Source organism: Polypterus senegalus, chromosome 4, assembly GCF_016835505.1.
Source record: "Polypterus senegalus isolate Bchr_013 chromosome 4, ASM1683550v1, whole genome shotgun sequence".
In the NCBI taxonomy this organism is placed as follows: domain Eukaryota; kingdom Metazoa; phylum Chordata; class Cladistia; order Polypteriformes; family Polypteridae; genus Polypterus; species Polypterus senegalus.
In genome coordinates this window covers 222,087,796-222,108,522 of record NC_053157.1, presented here as the reverse complement: position 1 = coordinate 222,108,522, position 20,727 = coordinate 222,087,796, and the positions used below count along the sequence as shown (strand labels likewise).

The following is a 20,727-nucleotide window of genomic DNA, read 5'->3' as shown; positions in this document are numbered from 1 at the left end:
CAGCTTTTCTTCCATCTATTCTTGATCCTCAATCAAGACCAGTCCTTTCCATCTTTCTTCTGCTTTATTTCACTAAAAGTCTTTCCAGCCTACTTAATCTTCTCCCTCTTTTGTCTCCAATTTTTCATACACCTCCTCCAAAGCCTGTGCCTTGGCTCTTGCCACTGTCCTTGTTTGTCTGTCCATACATTTCTCTATCTTCTTCATTCCTTGATTGGTACCTTGTTTGGTCTCCTTTGTAGCCCTTATCACACCCCACACTTCTTAAACAGACTAGATCAGGACATTTCAAACTTGCTCATAACTATCAGTTATAATAAAAACTGCAGTGAAAGTAATGAAAACACTGTGAACCCAGACCTGTACTAACGGGAGTTTGAGAAATTACTCACAAGGTCTTGCATTTAACACTTTTGTCATTTTTAACTATCTTTTGTCGTTAGCAGGGCCGTCTTAATGCATGGGTACGCTGGGCAGTTGCCCTAGGCCCTTATGAGCATAGGGGTCCCATGCTAGTCTCTGTATGTTGCGACTTGTTGATTAATCTTTGCTGTACTGCATGATTTTTAATGTTTAAACACTGATTTTGTTGGAAGTTCCAATACAATAAATACAGTACATGTTTAATGTTATGAACTGTTTACATTTTTATTCCTGTGAATGGTTGTGTAGGTAGGGACCCCAGTGCACTGCTTTCCCCAGGGGCCTATAATGTTGTTAACATGGCCCTGGTCATTAGTCCTTGTAGTATAGCGGGTCCACAGCTCCGATCGAAAAGGCCAGTGTTTAAATAGATAATCGCCACACTCGCGGCTTAACAGGGGTGTGGTAGTGTGGCCGGATCGGTTCCCGGGTGCTTCGTGCCCAGCACCCGAGGCCCGCCGGTAGTGGTCACTCCTGCTGAGTGCTTGTGTGGAGCAGGAGTGACCGGGAGAAGGTTGGCTCACTGCATAAGGCCGAGAAGGCGGCGGGAGTGAGAGATTTGGAGTGGAACCCCAGCGTGAGCACCCTGGCTGTTGGTGGAAGCCAAGTCTCGGTCTGGCAGGGGCTGAACGAAGCCAGGGATGGGGAGGCCACCAGACCAGCAGAAGTAAGAGAAGGTCAGCTGCAGGTAGGGCGACTCAACTGGTGCATAGCCTGGATGGGAGAAGCAGGGGAGTCTAGTAAAAAGAAGGCACCGGGCATTGTTTTTAAAAGGACTGCCTCCAGCCATTGTTTTAACCTCATTTTAAAAGGATCTATTTATGTGATTTTATCCTCCACATTTTTTACTCATTTTTAATGGATTATTTATTAAAGATTTTTTTTGATACACTGCACTATTTGAACACTTTTGTTTTCAGCTTTGACATTTTTAAATGAAAGCACTCTTGCACTTTTTGGCACCATCCCCTTGCTTCGTTGTTGATGTGTTCACTGTCCAGCTCATCCGGTTACATTACTGACTGTGCCGGGATGAAGAACTCCCAAAATGGAGACGGGAACATGGAGCAGAACCCGCATCGTAACAGTCTCTAGAAAAAGACTATGTGGCTGCTGTAACCATATTTTAAATTCAAGTACTTCTCTGCTGAAGTCAGTAACCATTCAAATATTTTTTTGGCTATCATATTATATTAATCCTGTGCTGTGCCTAGTCAGCTGGTTTCAGCTTTAGTGGAAAAATGCTATGGCTCCCGGTCACTCCTGCTCCACACAAGCGCTCAAAGATTTTGAGAACCCAATGTAATTGCTGAGTTATTGCTACTCAAATACTGCCTAATGTCATTTCTACCTGGATCTGGGGCTGTCAGCTTGCCCGTTCACTTCTTTGTTAATTGGCTTATGGTCCTGTACAATGAGAAGAGGTGGGCAAGTAGGACAAGGAGATGGAGTCCCTTCTGTCCATCCCGCTATGACGCTGGATTTTACCTGACATACAGAAATCTGGTTATAACACTCCTTGGTTGCACATTGTCAATTCCGTCTTCCACTGGTGATTTAGGCCAGGGGTGTCCAACTCCAGTCCTGGTGGGCCGCAGTGGCTACAGGTTTTCCTACCAACCCTTTTCCTAATAAGTGACCAGTTTTCTCTGCTAATTAACTCCCTTTCCCTTCATTTTAATAGCCCTGTTTTTAAGGATTCAGTCCTCTGAATTGATTTATTTCTTCACTAAATGGCAGCCAAACAGAAATGAGACGTGAAACGAGCCGACAGGTGACCAGCTAAATTGGCGCTTCAAACTCCAACCAATTTCACTCCAACCTGTTTCTTAATTAGAAGCTGACTTGTATTGCTAATTAATCCCATTATAATTCCATGGCTTGTTGGTGCTCTTAATCTGCCACAGCAGACATTTCCAAAAGTGTTGATTTTCTAAGACCACAGTCTGTTTAGGTTTTAGTGACCTGAGCAGATCAGCCTCACTGAGACTTTCCCCTTCCTTTATTTACAGATATTGTGTGATGGACGCAGTTTAGCGTCGTGTTTGGTTCATTTTGTGTCTCATTATTTGGCGGCTAATTAGGTAAAAAAGAAACGATTCAGGTGTCTGAGTCGAGTCAATTAAAATTAAGGCAAAAGAAGTTAATTAGCAGCAAGAATTTGTCACTAATTAGGAAGATGATTAGAATGAAAACCTGTAGCCACTGCAGCCCTCCAGGACTAGAGTTGGACACCCGTGCTTCAGGCGTTCTCTTAGGTAGGCTGACAGCAGCTTGTTGCGCCATTTGCTTGCTTTGAGCAGCACTTTTCTGGTGATTCTGAAACATTTTGTTCTTTACTTACCAATGTTTGCAGGTATTTTAGCAGTACCTTAACCACCCATCAACCCTCCTGTTGCATGTCACGTCACACATACCGTAAGAGCGGCTCACACAATACACAATATTCTTGTTGTGTTCAAAAATTGAATATATACAGTGCATCCGGAAAGTATTCACAGCGCATCACTTTTTCCACATTTTGTTATGTTACAGCCTTATTCCAAAATGGATTAAATTCATTTTTTTCCTCAGAATTCTACACACAACACCCCATAATGACAACTTAAAAAAAGTTTACTTGATGTTTTTGCAAATTTATTAAAAATAAACAAACTGAGAACTCACATGTACATAAGTATTCACAGCCTTTGCTCAATACTTTGTCGATGCACCATTGGCAGCAATTACAGCCTCGAGTCTTTTTGAATATGATGCCACAAGCTTGGCACACCTATCCTTGACCAGTTTTGCCCATTCCTCTTTGCAGCACCTCTCAAGCTCCATCAGGTTGGATGGGAAGCGCTGGTGCACAGCCATTTTAAGATCTCTCCAGAGATGTTCAATAGGATTCAAGTCTGGGTTCTGGCTGGGCCACTAAAGGACATTCACAGAGTTGTCCTGAAGCCACTCCTTTGATATCTTGGCTGTGTGCTTAGGGTTGTTGTCCTGCTGAAACATGAACCGTCGCCCCAGTCTGAGGTCAAGAGCGCTCTGGAGCAGGTTTTCATCCAGGATGTCTCTGTACATTGCTGCAGTCATCTTTCCCTTTATCCTGACTAGTCTCCCAGCTCCTGCCGCTGAAAAACATCCCCACAGGATGATGCTGCCACCACCATGCTTCACTGTAGGGATGGTATTGGCCTGGTGATGAGCGGTGCCTGGTTTCCTCCAAATGTGACGCCTGGCATTCACACCAAAGAGTTCAATCTTTGTCTCATCAGACCAGAGAATTTTGTTTCTCATGGTCTGAGAGTCCTTCAGGTGCCTTTTGGCAAACTCCAGGTGGGCTGCCATGTGCCTTTTACTAAGGAGTGGCTTCCGTCGGGTCACTCTGCCATACAGGCCTGATTGCTGCAGAGATGGTTGTCCTTCTGGAAGGTTCTCCTCTCTCCACAGAGGACCTCTGGAGCTCTGACAGAGTGACCATCAGGTTCTTGGTCACCTCCCTGACTAAGGCCCTTCTCTCCCGATTGCTCAGTTTAGATGGCTGGCCAGCTCTAGAAAAAGTCCTGGTGGTTTTGAACTTCTTCCACTTACGGATGATGGAGGCCACTGTGCTCATTGGGACCTTCAAAGCAGCAGAAATGTTTCTGTAACCTTCCCCTGATTTGTGCCTCGAGACAATCCTGTCTCGGAGGTCTACAGACAATTCCTTTGACTTCATGCTTGGCTTGTGCTCTGACATGAACTGTCAACTGTGGGACCTTCTATAGACAGGTGTGTGCCTTTCCAAATCATGTCACATCAACTGAAGTTACCACAGGTGGACTCCAATGAAGCTGCAGGAACATCTCAAGGATGATCAGGGGAAACAGGATGCACCTGAGCTCAATTTTGAGCTTCATGGCAAAGGCTGTGAATACTTATGTACATGTGCTTTCTCAGTTTTTTTTATTTTTAATAAATTTGCAAAAACCTCAAGTAAACTTTTTTCACGTTGACATTATGGGGTGTTGGTGTAGAATTCTGATGAAAAAAATGAATTTAATCCATTTTGGAATAAGCCTGTAACATAACAAAATGTGGAAAAAGTGATGCACTGTCAATACTTTCCGGATGCACTGTATAAATATATATATATTGTGTCTGACTTTGTGGAGGTCTGATGAGGAGGCCCTTTGGGTCTATAGGGCCCCCTGCATCACAAGAGTTGAAGGGGTGTCCATTAGGTACTGTCCAGGAGACAATCCAGCATAAGAAAGCTATATGGCTGCTTGGGTCCTCATGAACAGGATTAACACTTAGGGTCCAAAAAAGTTGTCTCTCTATTACATAAAAAAAATCCTTCGATGCAACAAGACTTTTTGGAAGAGAGATTTTTTTCAAGCCCTATGAGACAAGACGTTTGCCTGGAGAATTTTTCAAGTCATGCCATGGACAAACAAGACCATGGTCTTCTTAACTCTCATTCGTGTGAATGCTTTTGTCAGGAATACTTCCTGCGTTCTCAGCTCTTATACATTTAAACGTTTTCCTCACTTTAAGTTCCCAATTAAAGAAGACATATTATGACCAAATTTTATTGAAGAATTTTATCACGAAGGGTTATCAACATATAAAAAATGAGTACATGCGCAATCCTAGCACCAAGAAACAAGGAAGTCAAATGAATTAATGCCAAAAATGTCGATCATTTACACATCAAATTAGTTGAATGCATCCAAAAATGTTGAATGGTTACACTGCAAATTGATTAAATGTGTATCAATAGACTATGCTAAAAAGGTTGGTGGTGATCGTGTGGAAGAAAACAACAACTTACAACATCACGAAGAATATCTATAACCGCTAACAACATCTGGTCTTACACGACACGAATTACTGTTGAAAGAAAGATGTATCCAAAAAAAAAAGTAATGTAGTATATCAACCGCAGATAACATTACACAACAAATGAGATCTTGATATGCCATTCGTATTTAAACATTAACAGTTTTTTTGTTAAAATAGCTTTTGCAAAGCCAATTAACAAATCTCAGAGCCAAACATTCGAAAAAGTTGTTTTATTTAATAGAGAGAAAGAAACGAAATTCAGTCTCGGGCAGTTATACGTTGCGATGATGCATGTGTAACAAAAGTGTGTAAATTGTACATCCGCATCCCCATATGCGAGCGGCAGAACCGCAAAGAGGCTAGCACGTAGCGCAGGCCGAGGGGTTGGCGAGCGAAGCGAGCAGAGGTCAAAGCACCCTAGTATTTTCGAAAATAAATAAGAAGGTGTAACCATCTACTCCACCAAAATACTATAATGCCTCGTTATGTCCACTTTGGATACTTCAACCCACCCGTCAATATTTACCTGATGATTTGCTGTATAAGAAGATGCACTGCTCCTGTGAGAGAGGACTGTCTTTGTAGGGTGCTGAGAACATGACCTTCACACAGTAGCACACATTAGGTGTTAAGTTCACAAAAGTCACCCGGTGGCACTCCTCTCTGTTCAATTGCTTGGGCACCCATTGCATCAGATTGTCCATCTGTCCAGCTTTCTCAGTGTGTGATCTGCATACAGACTCAGGTTCCTCTTCAGCTTTGTCTTTCCAACTGCGCCCCCGCTGGTAAAGGTTGATGTTGCACCTCAGTTTGCTATAGAAGGACCCAGTCTTTTTTACCTTTTGACGGGATGAATTAGTGAATGGCACCGCCGGGAGGTGCATCGCAATCTGTATGGTTTCACTTGAAGAGGACAAGAGGGTGAAGTTGGGGGTGCTCACATTAGCTGCAAAAGAGATAAACCATGAGGACAAATATCTATGATGGAATAGGCAGAGGTAAAGATCTATTGCTTATTTAGCAGTAAGCAATCTCTAGCATGGAATAAGACAAATTAAGATTTAATGAATTAAAATCAGGGTAGCTGGCAGTTCATCCTATTATGGCAGGAAGCAACCCAGGCTTATTTAGAAATACCACACACAGAGGGCACCACAATCATGAATCCCTTCCCATTGTGTCTCAAAAACATCCATTTCTTGTTTTTAGTACCTGCCCGTCACGAAGTGGGTAAAGGGCCACACTTCTTTACATGCTTTGCACATTTTACTTTAATAACCCTCTATGGCAACTATAACACGGTGAGCAGAAATATAATAGCTGTCAGTATTTTGAACTCCAAGATATGTGCACATTGACACTTGGTGACCATGTCTGATAGCACCTGTACCCACCACCACTACTACCCTCATGGAGAACCCTTACTGTCTCTGTAGGGCTGAAACTGCAGGACTTCTGACCAGTTGGATGTTTCCTCTTTCCAGGTAGCCTTCACCCTCAGCCAGTACAGCTCATGAGGATCTTCAAGGTGAGCAGAGAGTTCACAGCTTCTAGTTTTTATACTGGCGCAGCCCTCTACCTGTCTCCAATCATTTCTGGGAAAGGAAGGCATGTGATAAGAGGATGAGCAGCCTGCAAAGTAAAGTCCAGTCTGAATAAGACATCGCCCTCCCCCACTGACTAATGTCCTCAGTCAACTAACCTTAAGGTGAGACAGGAGGCATCAAAGCACCACCCAATCCATAAATGATTTGGAAAGTATTCAGACGTTTCACCTTCTGCACACTTCATTGTGTTTTAGATTCACACCAATCGGCCACAACATTAAAACCACTTCCAGGTGAAGTGAAGAACATTGGTCATCTTGTTACAATGGCACCCATCAAGGGGTGGGATATATTAGGCACAAGTGCACAGTCACTTCTTGAAGGTGAAATACTAGAAGCTGGAAATATGGGCAAGAATAAGCATTAGAGTGACTTTGACAAGGGACAAATTGTGGTAGCCAGGCGACTGGGTCATTACATCTCCAAAACGGCAGGTCTTGTGGGGTGCTCATGGTATGAAGGGGTTACTACCTACCAAAAGTGGTGCAAAGAAGGACTACCAGTGATGCTCATGATGGTCTAGTCTGATCCCACAGATGGGCTACTGTAGGACAAATTGCTGGAGAACTTAATATCAGCCATGAAAGAAAGGTGGCAGAACACACAAGTGCATCAAAGCTGGCTGTGTATGTGGCTGCATTGCTGCAAACCAGTCAGAGTGCCCATGCTGGTCCTTATCCACAGCCCAAATCATCTACAAAGGGCACATGAGCATCAGAACTGGACCATGGAGAAACAGAAGAAGGTGGCCTGGTCTGAAGATTTCATTTAGATCATCAGGTGTGTGAATCTTTAACCTGGGGAGGAAATGGCAGCAGGATGCACTTTTGGATGAAGGTAAGCCAGCAGAGGCAGTGTGAGGCTGTCAGTAATGTTCTGCTGGTAAACCTTGGGTCCTGACATTCATGTGGCTGTTTCTGTGACACACGTCCCACCCACCTAAAGATTGCTGCACACTAATTACACCCCTTTATGGCAATGGGACTCTCTGATGGCAGTGGGATAAATGCACCCAATCACACTGCAAAACCAGTCCAGAAAATGTTTGAGAAACATGACAAAGAAATCAAGGTGTTGACTTGGCCTCCAGAATCCTCAATTCTCAATCCAATCGAGTATCCGTGGGATTTGCTGGAAAAACAAGTCTGATCCATGGAGGCTCCCACCTTAAACCTTACAAAACCTTAAGGATCTACCGCTAATACTACAGGACACCTTCGGAGGTCTCATAGAATCCACATCTCACTGGGTTAGAATTGTTTTGGCAGTACGAGGAGGACCTACACCATATTAGGCAGGTGATTTTAATTTTGTGGCTGATCGGTGTCATTTTAAACTGATAAATGTGTTAGGTTTCCCAATCGATCTGCACTCAGTAACCCCTAATGACAAAGTGAAAGATGTTTTCAGAAAGGTTTGTAAATTTATCAAAAATCAAAAATCAAACTGAAATCTTTCATATACTGTATATATTTATTTCTTTTTCCTTTTTCCTTTATAGCACAGAACCCCTAGAAATCACTGCCAACTCCTTTATTCTTCACACTCACTCTCTCTCTCTTTCTTTCTCTATTCTTCTGCCACCTCTACTCCTCGCAAGCTCTGTCCTCCTCCTTCAGACTCGGGGCCCCCCGAATGGAGTAAGGCGGCTCCTTTTATGTTGCCCCTAAAGCACTCCAGGTGCTCCCTGATGATCATCTGGCAGCACTTCTTGGTGTGGCAGAACTGTTTCCGTCCAAGGCTCCACAATTGTCCAGGCGGTCCCTGGTGGTGGCCACAGGCCCCAAAAGGGTTGAGCTTCCAAGAGGCAATTCTGTGGCCCTGATGAAAACCAAGGGGGCTGCCCTATCATGTCCCGGGGGAGGTATTGTCTCTCTCACGGTCCTTCCATCCTCCAGGCAGAATTGAGGGAAGTTGGAATGCCACCAAATACAGAGAGGTCTTTAAAGAAAACCTGCTCCAGAGTGCATGTGACCTCAGACTCAGATGTTGGTTCACCTTTCAGGATGACAATAATCTGAAGCATAGAGCCAAGACAAAGCTGGAGTGACTTATGGAAAAGTCTCTGACTATCTTGGAGTGGCCCTGCCAAAGCCCAGACTGAAACCCACATAGAACATCTGTGGAGATGCCTGAAGACGGCAGCTTACAGACACGTCACACCCAATATGATGGAGGTTGGGAGGATTTGCCAGGAAGTATAGAATAAACTGCCCAACTCTGGGTGTATGAAACTTGCAGAGGCATACTGTAGCAAAGAAGGACATGTCGTGAATTAAGGGTCTGAATACGAATGAGAAATGTCAGTTTTTGATTTTTAAATCAATCTATCTAAAAACAGATTTTTGCTTTGTCATTATGGTGTTATTTAATGTAGATTGATGGGCACAAATTGCAAATTTATCAAACTAAAATTTAAATCTACAACACAATAAAATGCCCCAAGTGGAGGAGTTCAAGTATCTCGGGGTCTTGTTCACAAGTGAAGGAAGAATGGAGCGTGAGATCGACAGGCGGATCGGTGCAGCGTCCGCAGTGATGCGGGCTCTGCATCGGTCTGTCGTGGTGAAAAAGGAGCTGAGCCGTAAGGCAAACCTCTCAATTTACCAGTCAATCTACGCTCCTACCCTCACCTATGGTCATGAGCTGTGGGTAGTGACTGAAAAAACGAGATCGCGAATACAAGCGGCTGAAATGAGTTTCCTCCGCAGGGTGTCTGGGCTTTCCCTTAAAGATAAGGTGAGAAGCTCAGTCATCCGGGAGGGGCTCAGAGTAGAGCCGCTGCTCCTCCGCATCGAGAGGAGTCAGATGAGGTGGCTCGGGCATCTGATCAGGATGCCTCCTGGACGCCTCCCTGGTGAGGTGTTCCGGGCACGTCCAACCGGGAGGAGGCCCCGGGGAAGACCTAGGACAAGCTGGAGGGACTATGTCTCCTGGCTGGCCTGGGAACGCCTTGGAATTCTCGCGGAATAGCTGGAAGAAGTGGCCAGGGAGAGGGAAGTCTGGGCTTCTCTGCTTAAGCTGCTACCCCCGCGACCCGATCACGGATAAGCGGAAGAGGATGAATGGACACAATAAAATGTGCACACAGTGAAGGCATCTGAATACTTTTTGAATTCACTGGATATGCTGCATCCTTTTGGACTGTCTGATCTAAGCTACCTATGATCTTAAAGAACACTGAAGATGAGCCTTCGTTAGCCACACGCCCCAGCAGGGTGTCATAAGGCAGGACTCCCCCCCTCCTGGACATCCAGCTGTTGTCACACCTACCTCAGTTCAGTATATTCCACAGTGTATTTGGTATCTGGAGGCTGATTTGGTGGAGCACTCCAGTAGAGAGTGGTGTGGAAGTCAGTCGAACTGATATGAGGATCACTTGGCGGTGGTGGCACCAGCTGACCTGGCAAGACAATGAGGAGAAAAGAAAAGCATAGGAGTGAGGCAGTGAAAAGCCTGGCACAGTGGTCAGGCAACATGGCAACATATCGCCACTCTCTGGTGCCATGATGGATAGGAATTATTAAAATACACAACTATATTTGAATCAGACAGTAAAAGTAATAGATAGATATATAGGGGACTAAATAAACAGATATAAAAGGCACTATATGATAGATAGAGATTGATAGATAGATAGATAGATATGAAAGGCACTATATAATAGATAGATAGATAGATAGATAGATAGATAGATAGATAGATAGATAGATAGATAGATAGATATGAATGGCACTATATAATAGATAGATAGATAGATAGATAGATAGATAGATAGATAGATAGATAGATAGATAGATAGATAGATAGATATGAAAGGCACTATATAATAGATAGATATGAATGGCACTTCTTACACAAGCACTATGGTGTTTTCATTTATTACTGAAAATGTCAGAAACTGAATGTTTTCAGGTTTTCAAACACAATCTAATAGTAGATAAAACACACGAGTGAAGATTCTTTTGTTTAATTTATTCAATGAACAAATTTATCCAAGACCTACCAGCACTGTGTGAAGAAGTAAATTGCCCCCGTAACAGTTATCTGGTTATGCCACATTTAGTTCTAATGACTATAATCAACAAATCTGAAAATCAACACTGTTTAAAATTTGTAGGAAGCAAGTTAAGCCATCTCTTTTACTTGTATACCTAGCAAACATGTAACATGTCTCTGTTGTGATTGTAAACAAGAATGTGTTAAAACAGTTAACTTGGTTTTACTTAAATGTATCTATACCTTTGAGAATTCTGATGAAATAAGAGTTTTATGTTCTAGGTCAGGTATGAAAAAGTTCATTAAAGAAATGTGGCACCTAAAAATACTACATATAAATGGAAATACAGTGGAAACGCACACGAGATTGCGCTTTTGAATGGAAGACCCGCCTGTCCCCTTCATTCCTTTGTCAAGATTCCTGTTCACCACTGCCCATGCATCTCTAAATAATGAGATGGCAACCTTGAAACATTGTCTTCTTCTTCCATCTCTCTGCCAGTTTTCCCTTTTTGTCTCATGCCTTCCTCCTTCTTTATTCTTACCCTCACTTTTATCTAGCAGAGGTTATTTTGAATGGGAATGAGTGCTGCAAAGGGAACTCTAGCCACTGGCTGGATTCTCCTTTCTGGAAATCCTTTTTCTTTAATCTCGTTTTAGTTGAACTTTCGGTAGTGCAGATCAATGGATCATCTGGCTCCAATGCAGAGCAATGACAGTGCACCGTACCTTTGGTTGGCAGCTGTTTGGCCGGTGGTTGGTGTTTTGTCCTCAGCTTTAATTTCTAATTTCTCACATTTTGTGCCTTTTGATATTGTGTCTGTTGTGCCTCTCCCTGATCTATACGTGCATCAGTCGCTTTTGGGTTTACTTTTAAATGGGGGATTGGAGGAATTGTAGTGGGGTGGGGAGTTTAGCTGTTTTCACCGCTTCCATAGCTGTATAAAATGTAGTAAAAAAAATTTCATTGTACATGTACAAATGTTCAGTGTTTTCTGGTACAGCCTGGAAGATCAGGGCATGAAATTACACACAAGGTAAAATAGAATTAGTTTTGGGATATGTGTGATGGCTTCCAGCCATTCCAAATCAATCAATGAGGTGGTCAGCAAGGCTAAGAGGCCAGACCTGAAAACAGGCCAGCACTGGAGGACAAAGTTTTGTTTCCTGAAATTTGTTTGGTGGCTGATCGACAGCATCAATCTGAACACAAATATAATTTCAGTTTGTCTGTGTCATGTAGGACATTAGGGAGACCAGAAATCAACTTCAACTGAATTTAGTGTGTTTAAGCCCTTAATGATGCTGACATGTTGCATTAGCACACTTTAACTTGTGTGGAGATTTTGCTGCTGATTTCTGTTTCTACTCCTCATTTGATATTTCAGTGTCCACAGTAGTAGGCCAACATTTGATGATTTCCTCTTGCCTTGATACTGCTTTTCAATTATCGCACTGTTCTTGTGGACACCATGTCAGTCACTGACTGCACAAAGATTAACAGGGAAGTGTCTAAGTGTGACTGCAGAACAAGTGACACGTTACACTTCGTGGTTTTGTATTCTTGAAACATGTCAACCAGCTGGACGTAGTCTGTAGATGTCAAGAAAATTCTCATCATCATCCTTGAATGCCTTCTATGCAGTATCCTCTGGCAACACCAGCAGACCTTCGATTTATTTAAATTAATGACATGTCTGATTTATGGACTAACAAAACTGCCTTCCTTAATCTTGGCATCCGTTTTTCATGGAAGCCATTGTCTCAGTTATTGAAATACTTCACCTTCCTTGATAATCAAGAGAGAGCAAAAATATTTTTGTCAGGTTGACAAGTGATTTGTGTGCCACACGTTTCTGCCCTGGAAGCTAACGCTCATCATCGGGCCATAATGTAATGAGACTCTTTAACATGGCTGTCCCATTCGCAAATGAAACAACAGGACATGGCAGTAGCTGTTTGACTAGCTGTTGTTCTCTATGTGTAGTCTTATAATATGAGAAGAAACCACACAAAGAGGCGATTGTAATAAAGCAGTATATGACAAGAAAATGTAAAAGTGATTAACAGGCCAAAATCCTTAAGATGCACCTTTAAGTGTACAGGAAGCAAAATCTTTGTTGTCCCATGTAACCTGCCTGGAACTCCAGCAGGGGAGCATACTGTACATATATCATTCTGTATGGAAATGAACTTTAACTTAACTGTTAATTAACTTAACTATTAACTAGAACAGTAATCACCATGAAAGATGCTTTATACTGACAGAAAGAAGAAAGACCATTATAGATAACCCTGTGGCAGGATTTGATGTTTGGTTTGGGGGGGGTCTCTCTGATAAGTAAAAAAGGAAAGAAAAAAAAAGAGAGACAATGACATTTAAAAAGAAACCTTCAGGCTCTGCGGTTATCTACTGATAAGCTGCAAAGGTGGTTTTGTTATCTTCAAGTGGGCTGCTATCTACACTCGATTAAAACCCTCAGCAAATCATCTCTGGGCAACCCGGGCGACAGAGATGGTGACATAGAGACTCACACTTTGACTCTCGACCTGATCACTTAGGTGCTGTGATGATGACAATTTGGGATTTATGCTCTGATTAATTCTGTTTTTTCTCAAGAGAGTAAAGAGAAATAAAGACATACGTTAAAAGAGTCAAATAAATTGACAGGAAAGGCGCCATATACTGTAAGTGGATGAGTTATATAAGTTTGTAAGGCACCATCTGAATATATTATTAATGAACAGCAGCATAAAAAACAGTTATATAGAGATAAAAGGTACTAATTACTGTAAATAAGACACAAAGATGACAGATATGAATAATGTTGTATAGTAAAGATAGATAGATAGATAGATAGATAGATAGATAGATAGATAGATAGATAGATAGATAGATAGATAGATAGATAGAACTGTAAGGCACTATATGATAGATAGATAGATAGATAGATAGATAGATAGATAGATAGATAGATAGATAATTTTTAATTTTAAACAGACCTTTATTAACAATTATAACATAATTGCATTTAAATTAACAGTCAAAATTAAACAACATTTAATAACACACTTTTCCTACTCATACTTTAAGACTAGACATTCATCTTCCAAGGAGCATAAAACATCATTTACAGCCCAAATTTCTCTAAATATATCTAATTGATTAATAAGTTTAAAATATTCAAATTCGATTCTCAATCTTCTTTGAAGGAGGACCTTAAACATTAACAGAGCATCAGTAGTTTTCTGATCTTTATCTCTATTTCTTCTCGTTTTAACGTTGCCATCTTGGCCTGGCCTAACAAAAATTGCCAAGTAAACATTGTCTTTACAAAGTTTTGACACAGACATTCCAAAAATATAAATGAGGTTATTAAATATAATTCCCAAATCCTTGAACAATAAATCAAGAAAATGCAGCAGTGGTTGTAATCTGGTACAATACAGAAATAAATGATAAATTGTTTCTTTCTGAAGGCAGAATGGACACTGATCTGTTGTGCTGGCACCAATGGTTTTTAAAATGAATTGGTGGCTATTGCTCCATGTAGATCCTCCACTGCAGGTCCCCAACTCTTTTCTCAATTGGCGGTTTATATAAAGTCCTCCATGCTGGAGATGTCGTGTCATGCAGACACAGAGTGTTCCTCCACAGGGTATCAGTCATGTCTTTCAAATACATAAAATGGGACACTTTAAGACACCAGTCATACAATTCTTTTTGACAAATTTTGGAAAGAAATTCCATTTATGTGATTAATTGTTAAAATGGAGTTATTAGAACTGATAAAATCTTTTACATTTGGTTTAATTGTAATGATACATTCAGGAGGTTCTGCCTCTTTATAAGATCTCCAGAGATATAATTCTCACACAGAGGACCTGCACCCAATTGCACTAAAGAGACTTTAAGTTTGTTGATTATCGACCCCCCAAGACGGACAGACCTAATCCCGAGCTCATGTGCCACAGCTGCCCCAGACTTCCACTGGTTGCTGACTGGATCAATAAAGTTGGCTACTTTGGTAAAGCCTTTGTTCATTAGCAGTGAGTTTAAACTAACCGAGTCAAACTCCAAGACTGGATTCCATATTACCGGTTCTTCAAGTAACCAGAAGACTGACTCCACATTAATTCCCACTCTGTTTGTTTTGGTGTGCCAAATCAATAACATGTTGCGGTAAAAGGTGGGCAGCACAGATAGCGCCAATCGCTTGACATCAATTAAAAAGAGTTGCAAATCAAAATTGAGATTTCCGACCCTGTGAAAAAAAGCGAATGCTAAACTCCTCCACAGTAAAGGCTGAGGGGCATACAAGAGACGCTGTAAATCTGTCAGCCTAAAAGCTTCAATTCTACTCAGAATGTCCACCAAGCCCTGACCACCTTCATCCACAGGCAGATGTATCACACTGCGTTTAACCCAATGAAGTTTATCCCAAAAAAAATCTAGTAATATCCCCTGAATTTCTTTTAAAAGCCAAAACGGAGGATCTGCACACCTAAATTTATGCCAAAGCATTGAAGCAATTAAATTATTAATAATAGCACCCTACCCGAAAAGAGAGCTTGGCGACCACCCATTTCCATTTCTTCAGTCTCCCTGAATTTGATCAATTAAGCCTCCCAGTTATCAGCTGTGGCTCCAGACTTCCCAATGTAAATTCCCAGATGTTTAAATACCTTAGAGTTCCATGTTAGACCACTTGGGAGGTTTGGGGGAGGACAGTCCCAGTTGCCCATCAGAAAGGCATTACATTTGGACCAGTTGACCCTGGCAGATGACACCGTTTGAAACACCTGTAAACAGTCCTGCAGCAGGACAACATCATCAGGTTCAGTGATGACAACTGTGACCTCGTCAGCATATGCCACCACCTTAAAAGATGCAGTGGGACACACAGGCAATGACAGGCCGTGAAGACATTGGCGAAGTCTGTGGAGCAGGGGCTCTATGGACAGCAGTATAGCATACCGGAGAGTGCACACCCCTGACGAATGCCCTTGTAACAGAAAATGGGGCTCCCAACCCTCCATTAATTTTTAAAACACTAAACACATTCGTGTACATTAATTTAATATATCCTAGAAAGGTCTCACCAAAACCAAACCTCTTTAGAACTGTAAATAAATACTGGTGGTCTACCCGTCAAAGGCCTTCTCTTGATCCAGTGAGATGAGACCCGCCTTAAAACCAAAAATCTCAGAGGCAGATACCAAATCCCGCACAAAGAAAATGTTATCAAAAATACATCGTTCAGGGACACAGTATGACTGATCAAGGCCACCAAGCAGTTCATGACAGTCCTCAGACGAAGAGCCAGCGCTTTAGAAAAGATTTTATAGTCTGAGCAGAGCAGGCTGACCGTCGCCAGTTTTTATGTTGCAGAGATCCCCTTTTTTAGGTAAAAGAGTCAAAACTGCTCTCCGACAACTCACAGGAAGTTCTTTATCCCTGATGCTCTCCACAAACACAGTCAGGAAGTCCTTACCCATGATATCCCAAAAGGACTTGTAGAATTCGACGGGAAGTCCATCGATCCCAGGGGCTTTGTTCTGATTTAAACTCCCAAGAGCTCTAGTGAGCTCCTCCAGTGATAGTGGCAGGTCGAGCTCTTCCTTGGTGGATGGAGTCAGCTGTGGTAGGTCATTAAAGAAAATTTCTGTATTTGAAGACAAGTCCACTGTTTCTGCAGAGAATAAGTCTTTGTAAAATTTGAAGGCAAATTCCCGGATCTCCTCGGTCTCCGTCATTTCAGTCCCATCTGCAGTTTTCAGACAGTGAATGATTTTTGCCTGAGCAACCTTCTTCTCCAATGAAAAGAAAACTGCGTAGGGGCGTCTATTTGGGAAATATTCTGGAATCTCCCCTGACAATGGCCCTTCACCTGTTCATCCAGCAGGGACCTCAGAGAATCTTTTTTGTCTTTTAGAGACTCAAGCAAATTGGCATTAAAACCGGTTTCCAGTTTGGTTTGAATTATCCCAATGTCCTCTTCCAGTTCTTTAATGGCCATGGTGACCTTTCTAGAAGAATGTTCAGAATAAAACTGGCAAAAGAGTTTAATTTGGACCTTGGAGACGTCCCACCATTGCTTCAGAGATGAGAATTCATTTTTGCTGAGTCTCCATTTGTCCCAAAAGAGACGAAAGTGTTGAAGAAATAGAGAGTCTTTAAGAAGTTTAGTATTAAAGTGCCAGAATGATTTAAAATTACGCTCAGACCCCAAAGAGAAACGAGTGAGAGCTAAACTATGGTCTGAAAACCCTGTGGGCAGAAGACAAGAGCCCAAAATGAGGTTCAGATTGTGCCGTAACGTATAAATCCTGTCCAGCCTTGCCATGGATAACATGCCACTGGAGGCCTTGAGCCATGTGTACTGTCTCGCCATTGGGTTCGACTCTCTCCACACATCCACAAGTTCTTGCTGATGAAGGACCGACTGCAACACCTTGACTGACCCCGGGTGAGGCTCAGCTCCATTCCTGTCCATCTCTGCATTTTCAGTGCAATTAAAATCGCCAGCTAAGAACACAACGTCCTCTGAACTGCACTCAGCTAGCACATCTTTTAACAAAAGAAAAAAAGAAATTCTCTCTTTGCCTTCATTTGGAGCGTAGACATTTAAGAAAATAATGTTTTTCCCCTGAATACGTACAACGACCTTCATGAGACGACCTTTAATTTGCTCAAAACAGTCAATGGACTCCGGGAGAAACGCCTTACTGAAGAGCACTGCCACCCCTGCGCTGGCACTGGAGCCGTGGCTCAGAATCGATGTCCCACTCCAGTCCCTCTGCCACTCCGACTCATTCATTGGGTCAGTATGAGTTTCTTGAAGAAAAGTAACATCTAGTTTTTTCTGTTCCAAATATTGAAAAAGTACGGCTCTCTTTAAGGAGTCTCTGCAGCCGTTAACGTTCAAAGAGCCCAAAGAGAAAACAGGCATTAGAAAGAAAAGAAACGGAGCAGCAATGACAAGAAGAACTTTAACTAATGAAAAGAGAGGAGCTGGTGTGGAGCCATTATGTGCTGGAGGTGAGAGACTTTCTAACTTTGCTGATAACATTCTTTAACGATTAAATTCTTTTCTTTCCATTCCCAAAGGAACAGCATTGCGCATAACTCGCTTGGCTGAAACCAAAAAAAGTTCCAGGTCAGGAAAATGTTCTACAACATTCACCTTCCTTTTGCCTTCAAGAAAATCCAGAAAGCTCAGAATGCTTTCAGTGCTGTACTCGTTTTTCCAAGAGTGCCAGTTAAATTGTCACTTGACATACAAGAGTCACTGTCCTCACCACCCTGCTGACTCCCCTCACACTCTGGGCTAATTGTCACCTCTCTGGTACTTAGAAGACGATTCTTAAAGACACGTCAGCCCCCTCTGTCAGGTTCATTTTGTTACTTCTCTTGGCTCCTACTCCACCGTCTGAGGTTTCTTTCCTCTTTCTGGGGAGTGTCGTCCATTCTTCTTCACATTCATTTCCTCAACAATTCCAGCTTTTTCTTCCCTAACTGCACTGCCTGAATTAGTGCCTGGTTCAGTTTCTGCCACAGCTTTGACATTTAAGAGAGGGCAAGCAGTTTCACTGTGGACTGTGGACTCAGGACTGGCCTCGGTCTGCTCATCCACCTTAGATGGCTCACAGGTAGCAGCGCAGCATTCAGACCTTCAATGTCATCCACCTCAGTTGGTGTCGTTTCAATGACAGGCTGCATAACCTCGGTCTTAGCTTGGCCCTTTTCTTCATCCTGATTTATATTCACAGTAGAGGACTTCAACTCGGCCTCGGCCGATCCATCCACTTCAGGCATTTTTGTCTCAGCTTTCTTTATTTCACTCCTTTCAACTGTGGAGCTACAACTGGGTATCTGATTATCAGAACTTCCTACAGTCGAGCTAAGAGTACCTGTGGATACCTCACAGACAACAATCTGCTGATCTTCAGCATCGAGTCGGAGTCTTCAGACTCATCCTCTATATCTGACTCGCTCACTGCATTTGTGTTTCCACCCATAGCATGACTACAATCAGCTCTTTTACAGTCAACTGCTTTGTGCCCTGCACGGCCACATTTAAAACATTTCATTGAATCAGAAGATATAAACACAATATAATCACATCCATCTACTTTGAATTTCAGAGCAACATCTAACTCATTGTAACCTCTGTTGAGGAGCATAAAAACCTGTCTCCTAAATGAGACCACATGTTTTAATTCTGGCTGTTTACACCCCAAAGGAATCATAGTAATGTCAGAAATAATCTCGCCATACCTTCTCAATTCAGTACGTAGCAGTTCATTCTTCAAGAAAGGAGGAATATTAGAGATTATAATCCTCTTTGCAGGAGTTGAAAGCGCAAAACAGAAATGAGGGTTCCATTAATGACTAGGCCTTCCTGAACCAGTTGGTGAACTAAGGCCTCTTCATTTAGAAATATCACGACAGCCTTATTCATTCTTGAAGCAGAAATAATGTTTTACATCCAATTATTTTTCCAATTTCAGTAACACACTTCTCTACTGAAACTACTGGATCAACAATCAATTTGATGCCATTTCTTCTGCTAAGTTTTTCGAAGCCATGTGGCAAAAGGCCTGGCTGTATCCCTCGGGACACAGCCATCCTAGCCACTTCTTTTAAAAAAAAACACTAAATAAACTTGAAATAATGACTATATATAAATAACACAGCAAAGAATTAAGAGAAATGACTAGAAAAAAGAAATAAAAGAAAAAAGGAAAAAAAAAAAAAAAAGCTAAACTCAACTCACTCTCCTGCTAGCACAAAGGCCATTTCCACTCCAGACCAAAGCAATCGACACACAGAGAAACAGCAAGACAAGATAGATAGATAGATAGATAGATAGATAGATAGATAGATAGATAGATAGATAGATAGATAGATAGAACTGTAAGGCACTATATGATAGATAGATAGATAGATAGATAGATAGATAGATAGATAGATAGATAGATAGATAGATAGATAGATAGATAGCACTGTAAGGCACTATATGATAGATAGATAGATAGATAGATAGATAGATAGATAGATAGATAGATAGATAGATAGATAGATGTAAGGCACTATATTATAGATAGATAGATAGATAGATAGATAGATAGATAGATAGATAGATAGATAGATAGATAGAAGGCACTATATGATAGATATTTATTTTTTTATTTTTAAAATGACCTTTATTATGACCATAAAAAGAAAAATATTAACAATATACACAGTCAAAAGGCAAACAAGTCCAATATTCAGGATAAAACAAAAAGGTATACATCAGACTACCACCACTACTCCCCCTTTACACTCGTCCTACTCCGCACATTAATTAGAACATATTGTTGAAGCCCACCAATACTTTTCATTCCCAGTTGATCACCAGTTCGTCCTCCTCCACAGCACACAGTACCTGTCGTGTCCCCCACATGTCGCTGAACATTTCTAAATTGTTCGTTAGTTTATGGTACATGAATTCAAGTTTCAGTCGACTTTTAATTAAAACTTTGAAGAGCAGCAGAGCGTCGGTCCCCATGAGGTTTTTCTCTTTATTTCTCCTCGTTTTTAAGATTGCCAACTTGGCCTGTCCTAAGAGGAAATTCCCAATAAAACATTTATTCCTGTTTTTTTTTTATTATAATTAATACCAAAGACAAAACAAATTTTTGAGAACTTAAACCCAAAACCACTAAGAAGAAAATCCAAGAACATGAACAATGCCCTCAGCCGTTCACAGTGAATGAAGAAGTGAAAGAGACTCTCCCTCGTGTCACAGAACGGGCACTGGTCAGTCTCTGAAGCGTTAATTATATTCAGAAATGAGTTTGTGGCTAAGGCCGAGTGCATTATCCGCCACTGCAG

General features: G+C 41.8%; 1 protein-coding gene across 1 annotated transcript in view; it reads right to left on the bottom strand.

Annotated features, from left to right (window-relative positions):
* The window catches only part of LOC120528036 (interleukin-20 receptor subunit alpha-like), a 60,167-nt gene that overhangs the window by 11,342 nt on the left and 28,098 nt on the right, over positions 1 to 20,727 (bottom strand). Inside the window, exons 2-4 of the mRNA XM_039752001.1 lie at positions 10,119 to 10,248; positions 6,664 to 6,833; positions 5,765 to 6,184 (exon numbers count right to left, since the gene is read on the bottom strand). Of these exons, the coding sequence (XP_039607935.1) occupies positions 5,765 to 6,184; positions 6,664 to 6,833; positions 10,119 to 10,248 (720 nt within the window). The remainder of the gene's footprint in view (positions 1 to 5,764; positions 6,185 to 6,663; positions 6,834 to 10,118; positions 10,249 to 20,727) is intronic.